Source organism: Eulemur rufifrons, chromosome 4, assembly GCF_041146395.1.
Source record: "Eulemur rufifrons isolate Redbay chromosome 4, OSU_ERuf_1, whole genome shotgun sequence".
In the NCBI taxonomy this organism is placed as follows: Eukaryota; Metazoa; Chordata; class Mammalia; order Primates; family Lemuridae; genus Eulemur; species Eulemur rufifrons.
Window position 1 is genome coordinate 82,222,952 of NC_090986.1, and position 21,476 is coordinate 82,244,427.

Sequence of the window (21,476 nt, forward strand, 5' to 3'; positions counted from 1 at the left end):
AAGTTCACATTTTTTTTTTTTTTTTTTTTTTTTTTTTGTTGAGACAGAGTCTCACTTTGTTGCCCAGGCTAGAGTGAGTGCCGTGGCGTCAGCCTAGCTCACAGCAACCTCAAACTCCTGGGCTTAAGCGATCCTACTGCCTCAGCCTCCCGAGTAGCTGGGACTACAGGCATGCGCCACTATGCCCGGCTAATTTTTTCTATATAGATTTTTAGGTGTCCATATAATGTCTTTCTATTTTTTTAGTAGAGACGGGGTCTCGCTCAGGCTGGTCTCGAACTCCTGACCTTGAGCAATCCACCCGCCTCGGCCTCCCAGAGTGCTAGGATTACAGGCGTGAGCCACCGCGCCCGGCCAAAAGTTCACATTTAATAGTCTCTTTTAGGCCTCATAATGTCCGGTTTGTACCCTTGCTACATCTTAGATTTTCATATTATTACCCTGTTAGCATTTGAAAGGGTAAGTGATTACTGCACTTCTACTGAGTTACTGCCACCACCACCCTTTCTGCTTGGGGAATATGTGGCAGCTGTAGATTAGAAAAGATCAGGCCCCCCCCCACCGCCACATTAATCACCCTTCCAGGGCAGCAAATCCACATTATTTGGCATTGGGTAAACTGAATATAACACAGCTCCCTTGCTGTAAGCAAATGCTTTATAGTTGAATATTCCCCCCTCCCCACCCCCCCCTTTTTTTTAACACAGAAATTCACCATGGCTAGTATAAACTTTCAAGTTAAAAAAAAAAAAGTCTTTAATTTCCTTAAATAATCCTCATAGGTACCATCCACATTGTGGAAAAACTGAAAATACGCAGTCTGGACACAACACTGAGATTCCCCAACACTGGCACAAACACATCTGCATCCCAGCTCACAGACTACAACAGACGACAGGCTCACACCACAGGAGGTTTGCAGACAAAACTTTACATGTGAAAGTTTGACATGTGCCAGAAGAATTCCAAACTGCTCCATAGAGAATATTTAGGAATCGGTCTGAAAGTAACTGCATCCCAATCCTTTCTGCTTGGTCACTGCAGCTGCACTCTGTATGCTCCTATTAGCAACTTCACCTATTGAAAGAAAAAATGAGTGTGTCAGTACACAGAACTAGACTTTTCCTTTCTTACAAGCAAAAAAAAACACCACCCATGGCCAAGAATTAGTTCTCTAATTTGGCGATATTTTCAACTTGGTTATCAATTTACATTGTTAGATTGATTATTGCTTTTTTATTTTTGTTTTTCTAAAGTAGAGACAGGGTCTTGCTATGTTGCCCAGGCTGGAGCTGAGCGGCTATTCACAGGCACCATCACTGATCAGCACAGGAGTTACTGACCTGGGCCAGTTCACCCCTTAGGCAACCTGACAGCCCCGCACTGCCCGGAGGTCACCATATTGATACCAAACTTAGTGCAGAAACCAGAGCAGCACAGCACACTAAAGCCCAGAGCGGCTGTGACTACAGGTGTGCCGTTTTAATTAATTAAAAAAAAAAAAAAAAAAAAATCATGGCCGGGCGCGGTGGCTCACGCCTGTAATCCTAGCACTCTGGGAGGCCGAGGTGGGCGGATCATTTGAGCTCAGGAGTTCGAGACCAGCCTGAGCAAGAGCGAGACCCCATCTCTACTAAAAATAGAAAGAAATCATATGGACAGCTAAAAATATATATCAAAAAAATTAGCCGGGCATGGTGGTGCATGCCTGTAGTCCCAACTACTCGGGAGGCTGAGACAGGAGGATCCCTTGAGCTCAGGAGTTTGAGGTTGCTGTGAGCTAGGCTGACGCCACGGCACTCACTCTAGCCTGGGCAACAAAGTGAGACTCTGTCTCAAAAAAAAAAAAAAATAAAATAAAATAAAAATAAAATAAAATAAAAAAATAAAAAAAATAAAAAAAATCCAAGTGCTTACAATTTCATTTTAGGTTATTACATTAAATAACTATATTATTCAATGGACTGAATATTTCACTCCAGCTCCCTTCACAGAGAGATTGGTGACCAGCCTAAAGATAAAGACTTACATATGGCAATTCCATCCCGAAGCCTAGAACATGACTCACACTGTTCCATCTTCCAGAGAGATGTTCTTCTCAGCTTCACCCTTCGTCCCTTTCCTGCCTCACCGTCTGTGTCCAACACATCCTACATCAGACACAGCAGTGCGCCCAGCACTGCTACCCCAGGGAGTGCTTGTCTCTAGGACAGGCACACCACGACATTCTTCAAATTTTCTTGTAATGATCCTAAGTGATCTAGAGTGACAGTTTGAGCAGTAACACTAAATATGATGAAAAGATTTTCACCTTAGCAGAGGGTGCTTCCGACAACCTTATGAAGAGTCTATTGGGGCCTGCAACGGGGCTGAACGAGTAAACAAAATGACTGTCCTGGAGTGGAAAGAGATAGAGAGTCACTCTTTCTGCAGACAAAGCCACACATCTAGAAATGAACAGCTGGACTGTATAGAGACCAGAAACCTTTAAAACTCCAGTGGTATAAGAGAATCACGTGTAAGTTTTATTTTTTGATTTTATAAGTCAGTATGTTGATTTAATTTTTTTCTGCATTCATTAAAAAGATACAAATGAGAAAAAACAACAGCAAGGAAATCTTTGGGATTAGACAGAATGTATCCTGCCACATACAGTACCAGTGTTAAAAATGTCCACACCCAGTTAATTGTGCTTAATTCAGGCCAAGGAAAGAATTCTAAAGGTGGCAAGAATCTCCGGGAGCAATTTTTTATGATGTTAAAAAAGAAATTACACAGCCACTAATATTAATTATGCATTAAAACTAAGCATAGATAAAACCAATGTTATACTGTGGCTGCATTTAGTATTTCAAGTACGAAAGAATGTTTGTTTGTAATTACAATGGTGGAAAAGGGCATAATATTTAAAATCAGACAGTATGTTTCTTGTACTGTTAAGAACTTATATTCAGAACAATGCTGGTTCCAAGACATGTTAAGCATAATTTAAGGGAAAGAAATGAATTAAACATGTAGAAAAATCACTACTGACAAAATTTAGGATAATTTTACGATTATGGGTATTGCCTCATTCCCAACAACTGATTTACTGAATCATTTACTAAATGATTACGTTTTAAGTCATCTGTGCTTCTGATTAGAACAGTGTACTTTTCAGTACTGAACTATGTAATATCTTACCAGAAAAACAGGAAGTTGAAATTTATCATTTAAAACCACGGCTTGTACACTACATGGTCCACAGAGGCGAGCAATAACTTCTTTACCCAAAAAGTTTGCATGGAAAATGAACAACAGGATGCCAGAGCCTGAAAAAGGGAGATGTGAGTAGATTTATCACACTTACAGCCTTCAGACCCCCCTGAGGGAGGAGCACCTGTGCAAGAACTGCCAATTTCAAAGCATGTATGTGTTACCTAGCATTTTTCAAACCACAGAACAATTTTTACTTTTACTTTTTTTTTTTTTGGTGAGACGGGGGTCTTGCTCTGCTGCCCAGGCTGGAGTGCAAAGGTGTGATTGTAACTCACTGCCGCCTCGGAACTCCTGGGCTCAAGTGATCCTCCCACCTTGGCCTCGCCTGAGGAGCTGGGACTACAGGTGTGAGGCACCGCGCCTAGCCACTTTTTACTTTTTGTCCAAAGTAATCCCTACTGATACTATCACTCTTGGAAAAGACTTAAATATGATTTTCTAAAGTTAAACAATTTTTAAAAAGTAGTATTTTGAAGTTGCTGCTGAATGTGTGTACATGTCCGTGGAAGCAAACCCACGGACAACTCTATAGTGGTTATATCTGGGTATGGCTTTGACTGGTTTTCCATTTTTTTCCACATATTGTTTTGCCTTTTCCAAACTTTCTGATTAATACCAAAAGATCTTACTTGGAAAAAGAATGCTAACATGAGATGTGAAACTTTTACTGAATATCAAAAATATATAACATTTTTTTCCAACAATAGCCATACTTTTAGTAATAAAACAGAAAATAGGTATATGAACTGCATGACCTGTGAAACCCAACCATTTTTAACATGATACAGCATTGCTCTAGGCCAGTAAACAACAAGAGAAAACTTTACCAGACCCCAAAGAACCAGGAAAAAAGGGCACCTGGGGCCCTGGCTGTGGGGCCTCTTTTCAAGCTGAGGTTGGACACACTTTGCCCCCTAGTCTTATCATGCACACCCCCAGCCCCAATCAAGGGGGAGACAAGGCCTAAATGTAGGGACAGTCTTGTCTCTGTCTCCTTCCCCCAGCCAGGTCTACTGTGAAACAGCACATGGGATGCAAGGTGGGGGGTCCAGGAGAGCCAAGTGTTCCTCGAGCGTTCCTATCCCCGGAGGAAGGCAGCGCACAGCCCTGGCAGGCTCAGGTGGTCTGCAGGGCAGTCCTCCCGGGGGGGATCATGTTTCTATTTCTGCCAACCACAGTGAGTTACATGTAAGGGAGGGATGTTCATCAGTCTGACCAATACTTGAGTTTCATAGATCTAAAATGACACAAGCAATTTGCTAACAGCTGTTTCAGTACAAACTTAGAAGTTTTATCTTCAGCCAAACTATGCATTCACAAACAAGATTACAGTTCTTAGCAGCCAAAGTCCCTCAAGAGGCCAACGGTAGTGTATTTAAATTTTAATGTGGTTACAAACTGCCTGAGATCTTGCCCAAGACAAGACTGACATTCTCAGGCCCCAGCCTCTGGCTGTATGCAAAGACCATACACACCCTGAGCAGCAAAGGCCAGGAAAGTCTACCAGGATCTTAGATTGGAGACTTCACATGAGTAATAAAACTTGGTGGACGCAGACATTGTGCGTGTGCAGGAAAAACTCTAACCCTAAGCTGGTCCAGTTGTGCCAATCTCATGGACTCATTAGCTGGCCCAGCCTGGCTCGGTGCTCTCTGGCGCCCACGCCCAGCAATGCACATCGTTCACGTCAACAGTCAAAACTACAAATGATGACTCTTTGATGTCAAGTTCACTCAACACCAAGATGTCACAAGTGGTGCTCTTTAATCAGTAGGGCTCTATTTTCTCTAGTAAGTTTATTAATGCCATTTTTAAAATGGGGAGTGGGCGTTTCTAACATTAAAAAAAGGCCCAGCTTCCTCCCTCCCGGCAGAGATAGCGTCACCCCCTCCATGTGTGTGCAGCACGGTGTCCCAGAGAGGGCCAGGGTCAGGCCATGGTCACCGTCCTATCTGAACGAACGCCTCTGGAGCACAGGCTAGGAAAAGAACTGAGGTTTCCATCTTTCCCACTCTGCTATGGAGTAAGAATTTTTTTCTTCTTAAAAGGGCAAAGACTATTTGTAATAATAACCCAAATTCGGGGTTACAAAGATTCTAGGCTTAGAATTGTGAAGCTAAGCTCGAATAAAATGTAGTAAAAACTTGTGTAATTATTTAGACCCAACTTTCACACTTTTTAAAGCAGTGTTAACACAGTGCTCTGCAGACCCGACAGAGTCCCCTACGGGGTGGGGCTTTAGCTGGGTCTCTTATGTCACAGTAGCTCTGCTATTATTTCATAGAATTACACATAATGGAATTTTTCTTTAAGGTTTTGTTCAAAGAAAGGATTCTGTCTAAAAATCAGTTAATACTTATAGTGTCACACTTCAAACTGAGAGAAGCTTATGCTTACCTTCTGGAATGTTCTGTGGGGGTTTGTAACTAAAATCTGTTGAAAAGTCTGGCCCCTCACAGAGTCGATGACACGCTATTGGAAAGACTGGTTCTAGTAGAACAAGACGAGCTTCAAAGTAATCCTTTATTGTCTCTTCCGCTACTCTTGAAAGTCTAAGAGAAAAGGATAGTGAGAATCGTTAATATTAATGCTGTGAAAATAAGTAATGTGAAATTTAAGCTGTTGGGACTTTTAATTATTTTGAGCCTTGAAGTCATGTGATTGTGGGCCCGAGGTCCGCCACAGCCAGCTGTACCCCGGGCTCCTCCGGCAGTAGACCCGCCGCCTTCCTCCGCCTTCCTCCTGGCGCTGCCAGTGGCTCAAGGGCACGGGGAAGACCCTCCCTCTTCACTGCCCATCTTCAGCACAGACGAACTTCCCTCTTGGCGTTCTCACACGGAGACGTCACGGCTAGCACACTGTCCTAAGATTGAATGTTAAATATACTCTAAACTGGAAAGAAAATGAAAACGAGCCGTATGGAAAAGAAAAAAAAACCAAACTGTAACTAATTAAATTGTTGTAACTCATAAAATAAAAAATGTTATAGTCCTACCAAACTTCTTTGTTTTCTGCCTATATAAACATGAACTTCACTTTTAAGTTTGGGACACTGACCCCATTTCTATGGAGTCTGTGTTTTCCAAATGGCCATTCCCAGCTTTCTGCTTGAATAAACTTTTTAAAACTGGATTCTGACCCTTTCTGTTATTTCAGGTTGACAATGTAGAGACCTACAAGCCATACACTGTTGAACACCAGCGAGGCCTTTCTAGGTCAACCTTTATTAAAAAAAGAGCCGCAGCCCTGCCCATGCCCACCTCCCACCCTGCCCCCGACTCGACTCCTCTTGAGCTCTGGGCGCGCGGCCTGCGGGGCAGCCGTCTCTTGTCTCACTGCAGCTGAGGTCCTAGGAGGGCAGGTCTTTTCCCGCCTGCTACTTCCACATCCCTGAGCTTCAGAACTGCCTGGCACAGAGTGTACACGGCAGGACAGAGACACCTGCACTCCCACGTTTGCCTAAGTGTCCCTGGGGGCGGGGAGTGGGGAAAGAAAATGTGGCATATATACACAACGGACTGCTACGGAGCTATAAAAGAGTAAAATCCTGTCTTCTGCGGCAACATGGATGGAACTGGAGGCCATTATCTATCTTAAGTGAAACGACGCAGACACAGTGAGACAAATACGGCATGTTCTCACTTACAAGTGGGAGCTAAACCATGTGTCCGCATGGAAGCAGAGTGTGGACTGACACGAGACTTGGAGGAGCTGGGGGTGGGTGACGAGAAATTGCTTAATTAGCATGGTGTCCATCACTCCAGGGATGGATGCACTAAAAACCCTGACTTCACTATGCAATTTATCAGTGCCACAAAATTATGCCCCATAAATTTATACCAAAAAACCCCGTATTTGTCTAATGAATAAATGGAAAACCAGAAATGAGAACCCCTCAGTCCTGGGCAAACAGGAAAGTGGGTCACCCTACCTGCTGGCTCCCCGGGTTTCCTTGCAGCTGCAAACAGCCCTGCACGCACTGGGCCTGCCGGGGAGGCCCGGACAAGTCACCGGTCGGGCGAGGCTCCCAGCAAAGGCCGTCAAGAGGACAGACCAGGTACGCACCTTTTTTGTCTCAACTGAAATTTACCTTACTTTCTCTTTAGAATGTAGACCTTAAGCCTGGAGTTGGAGTAACCATCTTGTGGGCATGACGATACAAGTCATTTTCTAAGTGTAGTGGACCAGGAGGAGATAAGAGTGGCTACTCCTGCCCAGGGCTGCCTACCCCAGGACCCCTTTAGGTGAAACATAAACACCTTACTTGAGTTGGCTACTGTCTGTAGAGTTCCTGATGCGTGCTGAGAAAAGAATTATTTTCTTCTCCATTTATTTTTTATTTCTATACATTCACGGGATGGTATGAGTGCAGTTTGCTGCACTGTGGTGAAGTCAAGCCTTCAGCACGTACATCACGGGGCCACCTACCGCACCCACCAAGCAACCTCCCACCATACAGCCCGTCCCACCCTCCGAGTCTCCACTGTCCATCATTCCACACTCTGCTTCCAGGTGTACACCAAAAGAATTTTTAAGTGATAAAAAGTTATGAAGTATGAAGCTAAAATAAAATTTAGAATTCATTTGTCAAAGAATGAACTTGCTGGGTATGGTGGCTCACACCTGTGATCTCAGCACTTTGGGAGGGAGGACCACTTGAGGCCAGGGGTTCAAGGCCAGCCTGGGCAACACTAGTGAGATCCTGTCTTTACAAGAATTTTAAAAATTAGCTGGGCACAGTGGCACACACGTTGTAGTCCCAGCTCCGTGGGAGGATTGCTGAAGCCCAGGAGTTCAAGGCTACAGAGAGCTCGGATCTCACCACTGTGCTCCAGCCTGGGAGACAGAGCAAGACTCTGTCTCTATTAAAAAAAAATAAAAATAAAAAGAATGAACTTTAATAAACTGTGGTACATCCAGACAATGGAATATTAGTGCTAAAAAGAAATGAGCTATCAAGGCATGAAAGAAACCTTACATGCTATTGCTAAGCAAAAGAAGCCAATCTGATAAGGCCAAATAATGTTTGATTCCAACTGTTCTGGAAAAGGCAAAACTATGGAGACAGTAAAAGGAGTGGTGGTTACCAGGGGTTAGGGAGAGGGAGGGACAGCAGGTGGAAGACAGAGGACTCCTAAAGCTGTGAAACTCTCCTGTATGAAACGGTAATGGTAGGCCCTTGTCATTGTGCATCTGTCCAAACCCACGGAAAGTAGCACCAAGAGAGCACGAGCCCTCACGGAAGCCACGGACTATGGGTGGTGACGGGTGTGTCAGCGCAGGGCCACGGGCAGTAAGTAACAGCATGCCCCTCTGCTGGGGACCTCAATGGAGGGGACAGAGGGCCTTTGAAAAAACTCTACCTTCTCCTCAATTTTGCTGTGAACCTAAAATTGCTATAAAAAATAGTCTATTAGAAAGAAAACAAAGTTTAAAGGGTTTTTTTTTTCTTTTTTAAGACAGTCTCACTCTGTTGCCCAGGCTAGAGTGAGTGCCATGGCGTCAGCCTCGCTCACAGCAACCTCAAACTCCTGGGCTCAAGCAATCCTCCTGCCTCAGCCTTCCGAGTAGCTGGGACTACAGGCATGCGCCACCATGCCCGGCTCATTTTTTTCTGTATATATATTTTTAGCTGTCCAGCTAATTTCTTTCTATTTTTAGTAGAGATGGGGTCTCACTCTTGCTCAGGCTGGTCTCGAACTCCTGAGCTGAAACAATCCGCCCACCTCGGCCTCCCAGAGTGCCAGAATTACAGGTATGAGCCACTGTGCCTGGCCAAGTTTAAAGGGTTTTAAGGAAATGTTTACTAACCAAATTAAGAGCACACTTAAGATTTTAAGGAGATATTCCCTGATATGCCAGTGTTAGGTGTGAAATTTTCTGAGACTCCAATAACCTACAGAAAAATAATTCATATGCTACTTATTAAATTCATAATCTACTGGAAACAGAAACCAATCAGGACTTGTGCTTAATCTTTTTCTCAGTAGTTACACACAGGCTGTTCCAATTTCCATGTACCCAAATGAACAGATATGCTTTGTGACTTCGCCACGGCAGGGTCACTTGCCACTTACGTCTCTAAATGGCTCTTCAGCAAGTCGTACACGAGCACATTGTTACACTGCTTTGCGAAGTGCAGTGCACTGTTTTGGTGCTTTGACAAAATATTGCAGTCAGCTCCACATTCAATTACAAGTCGTACGATGTCCGAATTTCCCCTCTTACAGGCCTAGGTCAGGAAAAAAGCAATAATTACTTAACTGTAAACCACGGTAACTACCAATTGGCATTGGTCCCTCTCTCCGTGCGTGCCTGGTGGCTCTTTGTGAAGAGGGCAAAGGGCGATGGAGACGCTGCGAGCACCTGGGCCAGGCCCGGCAGGTGTGGGTGGCCGTGCAGCACTGCAGACGCTCGGCGGCAGCACAGAAGTGTCAGCCATGTTCAGTCCCCGTCCTCGCTGACTCTTCAGGAAACGAGCAGACACCAGGCCCGCTCAGCGGCCCCTCGAGCCAGCGCACGACAGAGGACCGGGCAGCCGCCCTCAGCCTCAGGGCCTTTCTCAAGAATCTCTGACACGCAGCTCTCGAGGCCGCAGGGAACTCAAGCTGTCCCCACAGCTGCTGTAACGGAGGCTACCCGAGCACAGACAGGATTCCGAATCTGCCATCTAACATGGAGCTGCGACACGGTGTGGAGACCACGTCTGGAGAAAACACACCTGTGGCACGGGTCCTCTCCCTCTGTCCCTCACCAGCCACGTGCCTGCAGGTAAGTGAGTCTCCAGTTGTTAAAAGGGGACCTCGCTCCCTGTGTGTCACCACACTGGGGAGAGGACACTGGAGGGCCAAGGCCAGGCTTCCCCTTGGGGCCGCTCTGCAGAGCAGGCTCCGCACACAGCCGAGTCCCTGGGGACGGAGCCGCACTGCCCTCCGCGAGGCGTCACCCAGGGCTCCTCACCAGGGACACTTGCGTATCACACTGCGGTAGGGGTGCCACCAGTGGCCAGTATGGCAGTTGGGGACGATGGGGAACATCCTGCAGTGCCCAGCACAGGCCCCAGACAACCAAGCCACACCACAGCAGGGGACAATCCCTGCTAGGCCCCGACACCAACGTCCAAGGGCAGTTACCTGCATCTCCTACTCTGGTGAGGACCAATTTCACATGAAAACGTTTTTTATTTTAATTTCTGAAATCTCTGTATCTCTTCTAATTCTAAAATTCAGTAAAACTTAATATACCATTATACACCTTCTAAGCAATTAAAATACTGCCTTTCAGGAACAGGTACCTAACTAAATAAAGCTAACTGTAGGTACGGGCAGCCTATCTAAGTTTCTTTTTCCTGAGACAGGGTCTTACCACTCTGTCACCCCAGCTAGAGTGCAGTGGCCTCATCATAGCTCACTGCGGCCTCCAACTGCTGGGCTCAAGCGATCCTCCCGCCTCAGCCTCCCAAGTAGCTGGGACTACAGGTGTGCGCCACCATGCCTGGCTCATTTTTCTGCTTTTTGTAGAGATGGAGTCTCATTATGTCATTCAGGCAGGTCTTGAACTCCTGGCCTCAAGTGATCTTCCCACCTCAGCCTCCCACAGTGCTGGGATTACAGGTGACGGCCACCGTGCCTGGCCGCCTATCTAAACTAGACACCAGTTAAATGAGCTCCAAGTCTCCTCTCAGAGAGGACAGGACCCCTCCCCTTTCCCAGGCATGGCCTCTGCCCAGTCAGGGCTCCTGGGCGCCGGCGCTCACGGCACGCCCTGCGCCTCCACTGCCAACTCGGCACGTGCCCCTGACGGCGCCCCAGCCCGCGTCGCTCCTCCCAGGCACCCTGTGAGCCACCTTCTCCCCTTGGCTCGAGACCTCCCTGCCCCCCATCTTCGTCTTTCTCTGGTCTTTGCCACACAGCCTCCTTCCCTCTCTGGCCTCTCCTTCCTGTCGATTCTTTTTTTTTTTTTTTTTGAGACAAGAGTCTCGCTCTGTTGCCCAGGCTAGAGTGAGTGCTGTGGCGTCAGCCTAGCTCACAGCAACCTCAAACTCCTGGGCTCAAGCGATCCTACTGCCTCAGCCTCCCGAGTAGCTGGGACTACAGACATCTGCCACCATGCCTGGCTAATTTTTTCTATATATATATTTTAGTGGGCCAGATAATTTCTTTCTATTTTTTTTTAGTAGAGACGGGGTCTCGCTCTTGCTCAGGCTGGTCTCGAACTCCTGACCTCGAGCGATCCACCCGCCTCGGCCTCCCAGAGTGCTAGGATTACAGGCGTGAGCCACCGCGCCCGGCCCTTCTGTCAATTCTTGACAAGTGACCCACTCGACCAATGGCTACACTGTCACCTCACTGGACAACTCCAAACCTGAATCTCCAGCCCAAACCTCACTCCTGAGCTTGCGTTTCCTGCGCGAAACGCCTTCTGAGCATTTCTGGCGCAAAGGCAACACCTCAACAGCTCAGTGGCGACCGTCCTGCCCCTGCGCCGCCTGCACCCCAACTCAGAAAACGCGACGACCGGGTGTCGTCCGTCGTCACAAGTCCCGTGAATCCACCCACTGCATCCCTTCTGTCACTACCTGGGGAAGTGCTACTGCCACTTCCTGTCATTTGCAGACCCTCCACGTCTGCAAACTGCCTTTCTCTGCGATCCATTGTCCCTACTGGACTAAGACCATTCAAACAAATGAAAAACACTGTAATCCGATTGTATCTTCCTCCAGCTTAAACCCTACAGTTCTTCCAGCTGCCCTCAGGATGAGCCCAGCTCCTCAGCCACCAGGAGCTTCCATTCTCCCCTCCCCCACGCTCCAGAAGGCACCCGGCGCGGGCCATTCACAGCGCACCTGTCACACCTGTCACTGCTAAGACGATGCTCTGAGAAGCCACCTCTGCTCTAAACATACAGCAGTAACACAAACACGTAAAGGGAAAGTCAAGTCTCAAAGTTCAGGCTCCTAAACGAAGCAAACATTTCCACAAACCGAACATGAAAGAGAAACACAGAGCAGACAGCAAAGCTTACTTAAGCCTCGTGTGACAGAAGGGACAAGACAGCGCCAGACATCTGCAGCGCCCTTTGCTTGTCCTGCACCGTGTGCCTTCCCTGGTGACGGGAGCCGGAGACAGGACTGCAGGCGAGCCCCTGCTTGGCTCACGTAAAGCCACGTCCCAGGCCCGGGGCAAGACACAGCCACCCCCAGCTGGCCATCCGGCCTGCCATGTGCTACTGACATCTCGGGCCAGGAACCTGCAACTGCCACAGAAGAACGGGCCAGACTGGGCTGGGGCCCCTAAGGCAAACTCAAAGCGCTCAACAGGGAGGGCTAAGAAGGTACACGGGGCAAGCTGGGGCCTCCAACAGTCCTCCACTCAAATGCATCTGCAAACCTCAACTCCAAAACACAGGAAGCGCCTGAGACCGAGGAGACAATTCACCAAAATAATACAGAACACACTGACCTGTGAGCACAGCGCTCTGTCCCACTCCCAGTCTCCGCCCCTGCCAGGGCTGCAGCTGCAGACTTGTGCTGCCTTCCAGGACACAGCCCGGAGCCTGCCCGTCTACACTAAGGCTCAGGGAGGTCCCCAGGCCCAAGCTCGGGAGCACCCGTGTGACCCTGTGGCTCCCTGAGCTTGTTGCAGTCCCACCACTGCCACACCACTCTCCCTCTCCCGCCTCGCTGGCCCACGCCTCTCCTCTGTGAGCTGCTGGGTCTGGGGACGTCTCTTCCCCAGGCTATTCCCAGCCCCAGCACAGGGTCCGGCAGCCGCAGGTGCCAACGTCACACCTGCCGAGAGGCTGAGGAACAGCCGATGATCCGCGGCAGGGATCTACCTTCATCAGCGCCGTCTCGCCGTTGCTCTGCTGGACATTCACAAAAGCTCCTGCTTCCAAAAGGATGGCCACTGTGGTTAGAAAGTTCTGTAAAAAAAAAAAAAAAAAAAAAGCGATCTGACATCAGAAATTCTTTAAAAGACTTTTTTAATATGTGTTGAAATTTTTATTCATCAGGAAAAATATTCAGCAGATTCTATTGCAAGTGGGCTGCGGGCCTGTGCCCGGGGGTGGACCCCCCGCGCCTGTGCTCGGCCGCCTGAAGCGGGACCCAGGCCTCCTACGGAAGAACCTCTGCATGTAAATCCTTCCAAAGACAATACATGGGAACATTTAAATTCAATTATTAACCAAAAGGAATACTTCATTTCAGTTGGAAAAGACTTTCAAATTATCTAAGACTAAAATCAATATTAGAACTTTAATCAGAGTACTTTATTTTTTTCAAGACACAGTTTCACTCTGTTGCCCGGGCTGGAGTGCAGTGGCATCATCACAGCTCACTGCAGCCTCCAACTCTTGGGCTCAAGCGATCCTCCTGTCTCAGCCTCCCGAGTAGCTGGGACTACGGACATGTGCTACCACACCTGGTTTTTCTATTTTTGGTATAGACAGGGGTCTTGCTCTTGCTCAGGCTGGCCTCAAACTCCTGACCTCAAGCAATCCTCCCACCTCAGCCTCCCAGAGTGCTAGGGTAACAGGTGTGGGCTGCCATGCCCGGCCTAATCAGAGTGCTTTAATTCAATATAAATTACTCCCAACTAGATAAATCATTATTTTGAAAATTTGATTACAAAGTACTACTGACGATTAAAAAATCTATTCATTAGAAGTCACAGATCAACTGAAATGTGAAGTGACAAAGTTACGTGACCGCATGGCTGCCACATCGCACTACAGAGGCAGATTCCTAGTGCGCTGGCAGGAATTCCCACCCTCACGCTGATGCACTCGGAGCCGCGGACCTTCTCAGCAGCGTGAATAAGGGCAGTGGTCCCGTTCTTCTGCCGGCCGTTCACTTTGGCACCTCTAGTGATGAGGAGGCGCAGGAGGTCATCCTGTCCTCCCGCCGCAGCGAGCATCACCAGTGTCATCCCGCTGGCATCCTGCGGTGGTTTTGTGAAATAAAAAAATTGTTCACCTTTAACCAGAACAATTCGAGAGCCATGTCTTTTCACCTAACATGTTTCAATGTGAAGTCACTAAATCGCATTGATTTAAGCATCTTAGGTTTTTCACTAAAATATCCTAAAAATCAGAAACTGTAACTTTAGATTTTTTTTTCACATATAACTGTTACCATAACATTGTACAACTTTCCTATACAGGCGTACCTTGTTTTATTGCACTTTGCTTTACTTCATTTCAAAGATTCTGCCTTGTTTTACACATTGGAGGTTTGTAGTAACCCTTCACTGAGCACATCTGCTGGCGCCGTCTCTCCGACGCGCGTGCCCGCTTCCTGTCTCCGTGCCAGCATGTCTTGGCAGGATTTTTTAATGAAGGCGCGTACATTGTTTTTTCAGACATAATGCTACTGCACATTTAATAAGGTCTACAGTGTAGTATCAACCTAATTTTATATTCACTGGGAAACCAAAACCTTTGTGTTTGCTTTACCAGACTTGCTTTACTGCAGGGGTCTGGAACCGACCAGCAATATCTCTGAGGAATGCCTGTATTAAATCCTAATGGCACATCGACAGTTTGCATGATAGAAAATGATCAGTGGATTATTTGGGGGCAGATGGTCTCTACCTAGAAAATCCAAAGACAGTAACTTAAAAATTAAGAGTAAGAGAATTTCATTAAGTGACTGGAGACACACACATATACACACGCACAGAGATATCAGGAGCTTCAACATCTATAAGCAGCAGTTAGAAAACAAACTCTGAGTGAAAAAAAGACTCTAATGACCATAGTAAGGTAATAAAACATTATAAAACTTGTAGAAATATATCTAAAAGAAATGTGCAAGACCACCACAAAGGAAAAGACCCACAGAACTTTGCTTTAAGGGCAAAGAATAGGCTGAATGGGCGGTGGGACGGTGGGCTGTAACCCCAGCACACTGGGAGGCCGAGGCGGGAAGACTGCTTGAGCTCAGGAGTTCGAGACCAGCCTGAGCAAGAGCGAACCCACCTCTACCAAAAATAGAAAAATTAGCCGGCTGTGGTGGCGCATGCCTCTCGTCCCAGCTACTCAGGAGCCTGAGGCAAAAGGATCGCTTTAGCCCAGGGAGTTTGAGGTTAGAGTGAGCTACAATGACACCACTGCACTCTAGCTGGAGTGACAGAGTGAGACTATCTCAAAAAAAAAAGCTGAATGAATGTATAGAGTTATCATGTTCCTAGATGGAAGAGACTCAAATGTAAATAAAAATGTCAATGCTCAAATTAATCTATTTCATGCAATTTTAATCAAAATCCCAAGAAATCTTTTGAACTATAATCCCAAAGGATTAAACCTAAAAAAATCCACAACTAAAGGAGAAAATATAAAAATTTTCTAAGCAGTACAAGAACCAAAACACAATACTTAAAAACCAGAAGGATTAATGTGCTTCCACATAAAAAACCCATATACATCAAGATGAATAATGCCCAGCAACAACAGAAAGATGAGCAATTGCTACAAATGGGCAACTATCAAAGAACACAACGGGCCACATGAGAATGGGAGTCATTTTACACTCCTCAAAGTGGCAGAAGGAAGATCATAGACAAAACCAGCCAGATCATAACCAAACCAAATGGTCATCTGGGAGGAGTCTGGAATTACCGGGACTATAATTGCACATTTACAGAGTTCTACATTTGAATTTTGCACAGTGAACACATATTACCTCTATAAAATAAATGAAAAATCAAATTGAATTCTTTTAAAAGAGCTACTTTCCAACTTCTTTTCATGAGATTTTTTTCAAAAACATATTACCTCTTGGTCCAGGTTATATTCTTCATTTGAGTTAAGTGCAACCTTTACAGTAACATAATCCCCATTTTTCACAGCATCCCTCAACAAATCTAAAATGAAGAAAGATAAATTAGGTTGTATGTATACATTTGTGAAAGGGATTTCTGTAATTCCAAAACTACTCACTACTTGGAATTGCATCAGCTATAGCAAAATTCTCATCTTCCCCATCAAGATGCTTTTGAAAATCTTCTAATTTCATCCATTCCAACTGCAAGTCCATCCCCAAACTCAAAATATGTTGCCGGCCATCTGGAACACACAAGAGCCTTATTAACAGATATTTTTCTCAAGTATAAAAAACCACAATGCTATTTATTAAAGTTGTAGTGTCTTAACCAATACCTTATGCATACCTTTCTTTCTTTCTCTTTTTTTTTTTTTTAAAGAGATAGGGTCTCACTCTTTGCCTGGAGTGGAATGCAGTGGCTGGACCATAGCTTACTACAGCCCCGAATTCCTGGGCTCAAGGGATCCTCCTGCCTCAGACTTGTGAGTAGCTGGGATTATAGGTAGGTACCACCAGACCTAGCTAAATTTTTGAGGTTATTTTTTTTTTTTTGAGACGGGGTCTTGCTATGTTGCCCAGGCTGGTCTCAAATTTGTAGCCTCAAGCAATCTTCCCGTCTCAGCCTCCTCAGTCACTGGGATTACAGGTGTGAGCCACCATGCTCACTTTTAACACAAGTCATTAAGTCTTTTCTTTAATTGATAAAATTCCTGATTTCTTTGGGAAGTAATACAAACTAGCCACATTTTAATACCATGGTGCTCCAAAGGTAACCTGTAACTGTAAAATAGTGAAAGATGAATTTTAAGTGCAGGACTGAGTAGCTCAAGGAAGCAGAAACCACAGGATTCAGTAAGAAGAAAGGTGAGTCGTTCTACATGACTTCTTTCTGTGGCCATTCTTCTTGGATATACATTGCTGCCAACCATTTCCACAGGTAATGTAATTCCCAACGTGTGAACCAGACCAGCATGTCAATGGAAGTCACTGTTCCAGACTCGCTTGAGCCCCTCCCTCCTGGAAGCCCCTGTTCCCACAGTGCCCACACTCCATCCACCAAGCTCTGCTAGCGTCTTCCCTGGTCTGGGGGACCCACAGGTGCAGTAACACTGGGGGTGGCCATGTCCAGCTCTCACTGTCATTACCATTGCAATAAATCACTAAGACCTCAGCACAGTTCATGTGGGAGATCCAAAATGGCTCTATACTATTTCTTTTTTTTTTTTTGAGACAGAGTCTTGCTCTGTTGCCCGGGCTAGAGTGAGTGCCGTGGCATCAGCCTAGCTCACAGCAACCTCAAACTCCTGGGCTCAAGGGATCCTCCTGCCTCAGCCTCTCGAGTAGCTGGGACTACAGGCATGCGCCACCATGTCCGGCTAATCTTTTCTATGTATATTTTTAGTTGTCCAGATAATTTCTTTCTATTTTTAGTAGAGACGGGGTCTCCCTCTTGCTCAGGCTGGTCTCGAACTCCTGACCTGGAGCAATCCACCCGCCTCGGCCTCCCAGAGGGCTAGGATTACAGACGTGAGCCACTGCGCCCGGCTGGCTCTATGCTATTTCAAAAAAATAAAAACCAGAAACAGTTGATGGTAAGAGTTAAAGGATTTTCACACAAAACCAATTCTTCAAGCTACACAGATGATGTTAGGCAGATAACCTGGTCATGGAAATGAAGTTTGTAAAAGATATGCAATAAATGAAGTAAATTTTTTCCAAGCCTCAACTCAAATACCTCTCTCTGCTAACTCTGAGAGCTGATGTCAGAGGGAAAAAGGCGTAGCCCCTGAGCTGCCACCCGGGCCGGCTGTGTGCAATCTGTAATCGTGTGTCTTTTATCATTTAAAATATGGTTTAAGCCTTCATTCTTTTTTTCCCTCAACTAACTGTGTCAGGGGCTTGTCTCTTATCAGTCTTTTCAAGAACCAACTTCTGCGGTCGGGCATGGTGGCTCACGCCTGTAATCCTAGCCCTCTGGGAGGCCGAGGCGGGTGGATCGTTCCAGGTCAGGAGTTCGAGACCTGCCTGAGCAAGAGCGAGACCCCGTCTCTACTAAAAATAGAAAGAAATTATCTAGCCAACTAAAAATATATAGAAAAAAATTAGCCGGGGATGGTGGCCCATGCCTATAGTCCCAGCTACTCGGGAGGCTGAGACAGTAGGATTGCTTAGGAACCAACTTCTGCCATTACTGATGTTCCCTACTGTATCTATTCTTCATTGCTTGGCCTCCAACAGCAGTGCTGCTAACTGGCATGCCCTCTGGGCAACCGACCTCCCCCTCCCCCCCTCCCCCTCCCCCTCGCCTTCTTAGAAATTATCCCAATTTCCTGCAAACTCAGCAGTGCATCCATAAGCACATTTTACCTAGGTATCTGGGATCTAGTTGTTTTGCAGTAAAAGCGTCTGCCAGACCAGCCTGTCATATACTTTCAATTTAAAAAATTCTCTTAAACTATTCCTCAAGATTCATAAATTATACAAAGTTTTATCAGAGTAATCTCTTATCTATTTAGTCCTAGTTATGAACATACATGTTTACTGTTTTCACTCATCCCCATAGCTGTTGTCTTCCGTATTCTATACAAGGTCCTCCCCTTCTTCTCAACCAATCTGTGTCTTTAGGACAGCATTTATCATATATCTTTAGTGTTATTTACTGCAAAGTTATAAGGGCAGAATACAAGTAAGTCCCTTCTGCCAGGGTTTTCTAGGAGTAAAATGAGGAAAAATAAATAAATAAATAAAAAGGAAAAAAAAAAAAAAAAAACAAGTAAGTCCCTGAGGTAAGACTATAGGAGACGAGGTGTTTAAAAAAAAAAAAAAGAAAAGAAAGAAAAGAAAAAAATAAGGAATACAAGTAAGTTTGTAGGTGATAATTTTCTGAAAGAAATCCAAGAAGATATACAATCAGGCCACCAGGCAAGAGTAGATAAGGTAGAAAATCAGAAATCTTTATAATTTCTAAATGTGCTGAGCACATTATAGGAACTCAGAAAAAGTGGTTTTACCCATTTAGAAGTCATAGAATGACCCAAGTCTTCAATATGCAAGCAATCACATAAAATCTACTCCATTATTTTCTGATAAAGATCAGAATTACAGTGAAGAGTAGACTGAAATAATATGGTGCAATACCCTGAAAAAATTCTGCAAAATGATTCCAAACAAACCCACCCGCATTCTCATCCATTTGGTACAGACTGTCCAAAACCTCCTGGTCACCTTCTGCAGCAATGTATGCCCAAGTATCCGTTTCGTCTCTTGTACTTCTCCTTTCTTTAAGTAACTGCTTGCTTTCCTTGGTTTTGTGATCTTCTGTGGTTTTACAGTCCAGTGGTATTTCTTCTCGTTTCCGATTACTATCAGGAACATCATTTTTTTCTTCTGGAGTTAATTTAAATAAGTCAAATGCATTTCTGATTTCCTTAAATGCTAGTGAAAAAATTAAAATTGTTGGTAAGTATGAGTCACAAATGTCTGTTGTAATTGAAAGAAAATCTGGGTTAATGTTTAAAAAAACAGATATTTTTCTTTATTTTCACTAACATCTGCCTTGGTCATAAAGCACGGTCAGATTTACTATCAAAGCCACAAAATCATTTCCACTGGTCTTTCTGTCGGCTGCTCCGTATCTACAGAGGACGTCCAGAGTGAGGGCTGTAAGCAGCGTTCTGACCTACTCGCCTCCAGCTGTGACTGCGGCTCACTGACCACAGCGAGCCTCAGAGCCACCCAGCTCACACGGTCACCTTTCCTACCGCTAGAGACACCGCACTATCTCCCGCTGGATCTCCAAGCCTGAGGCAAACAGTTTCTGCTGGTGAGCGGGGGCAAGGCAGGCTGCAGAGCACCGGCCTGCACCTGGTAAAACTGGTCAAACTGGACGTGATGTGACCAGTTTTCAACTCAAGATAAAAGTGGGAAGAAAACTGGCAAAGCTCCAGACCTGAAAAGTAGCCCTAAAAAGAAGAGAAGACAGTTAGGAAGAACTCCCGTAACCTCTGGGTACGACAGGGGACAGGCCAGTCACTGAAACAGCCGCTGCTCCTTCCTAGCTTCACTTACCTGCTGCTGCGCCGAGCCTCAGCCCGGGCGTACAGCGAAATCCACTTTTTATACTACTTCAGTTACACGTAGCTTTTGGAGAAAACCCAGAGAAAATTACCCATCTTTATCTTAGAATCACTGCTTCCAAGAAAACATGTGTTCCAAGGAGTTTTGGTACATAAACCAAAATACTTACCTGCTAGGGCTTATTCAAACACATTAGTGGTGATTTGTCCCTTCACAAAGTACTTGTCCCAGGATTGATATGTATTATGGAATCCCAATTATGATATATCTTGAAGTGATGCAAAATGTGTATTCGATATTATCTTTATACAAATGAGAGTTAAATACTGACTATATTAGGTCATTGAATATGAAATGTCCAATTCCAGATTAAAAGTTTAGTTTATTTTATCTCAAACAAGAAGAGTACAGTTAATCAGAATATGCGCCTAAACCGTCAACACAGTTTTGCCATCTTAACGGTAGCTTGTTTATGCCAGCAACAAAGAAGCCTGGAGAGCGAGTGGCAATGAAACTGAGAAAGGCTGTTTTCCACAGCTTGTTGAGACTTGAATATTTTTCCTTGTAAGTGGTCGAAAGCCTGGAAGAAGTGGTAGTCAGCTGGTGTAAGGCAAGTGAATACGGGAGAAGACAGAGTTTCCAAGTCCAGCTTCTGTAGTTTGAGCAACATTGTTTGTGCGACTTGTGGTGGAGCATCGTCTTCCAAGAGGACTGGCCTGTCTCCATTGACCAATTGCTTAGTCGCAAGCATCCTCATCATTTTGTCAAATTGGTTGCAGTCGACATCTGAATGGATTGACCAGGTTTCATGAAGCTGTAGTGGCTAATACTAGCACTGGACCACCAAACACACACCATTAGCTTTTTTTGATGAATATTTGGTTTTGGACTGTGTTTCGACACTTCATCTTTATCCATCCATGTGCCGAATCCTTGCAGTTGTCAAAAAGAATCCATTTTCCATCACACGTAACAATACAGTGTGGAGATGGTTCTCCTTTATGACGTGACAGGAGAGAAAGGCAAGCTTCGAGATGATTTCTCTTCTGATGCTCACTTAATTCATGCGGAACCATCTATCCAGCTTCTTTACCTTGCCCTTGTGTTTCAAATGATCCAATGTTGTTAGAATAGTAATGTCAAACCTTGCTGCTAATTCACGCAAAGGTTGAGATGAATTCGCTTCCACTACAGCTTTCAGCTCATCATTATACATCTTGGTCTCAGGTTGTCCAAATGGCTTATTTTCAAGATTAAAATCACCAGAATGAACCTTCTCAAACCATCTAAATACTGTGTGTTCGTTAGCCACATC

General features: G+C 45.4%; 1 protein-coding gene across 4 annotated transcripts in view; it reads right to left on the reverse strand.

The window, feature by feature from the left end:
* Positions 1-362: 362 nt before the first annotated feature.
* The window catches only part of MPHOSPH8 (M-phase phosphoprotein 8), a 34,128-nt gene continuing 13,014 nt past the window's right edge, over positions 363-21,476 (reverse strand). For 3 of the 4 annotated variants that reach the window (XM_069467759.1, XM_069467761.1, XM_069467760.1), the window contains exons 5-14: positions 19,262-19,519; positions 16,201-16,326; positions 16,036-16,124; positions 14,061-14,201; positions 13,096-13,182; positions 9,336-9,490; positions 5,656-5,810; positions 3,184-3,311; positions 2,312-2,395; positions 363-1,077 (exon numbers count right to left, since the gene is read on the reverse strand). In XM_069467759.1, coding sequence (XP_069323860.1) covers positions 1,036-1,077; positions 2,312-2,395; positions 3,184-3,311; positions 5,656-5,810; positions 9,336-9,490; positions 13,096-13,182; positions 14,061-14,201; positions 16,036-16,124; positions 16,201-16,326; positions 19,262-19,519 — 1,265 coding nt within the window. In that variant the 3' untranslated portion in view covers positions 363-1,035. Of the gene's footprint in view, positions 1,078-2,311; positions 2,396-3,183; positions 3,312-5,655; positions 5,811-9,335; positions 9,491-13,048; positions 13,183-14,060; positions 14,202-16,035; positions 16,125-16,200; positions 16,327-19,261; positions 19,520-21,476 lie in introns of those variants that run through there. The other variant, XM_069467762.1, reaches the window with a different exon arrangement.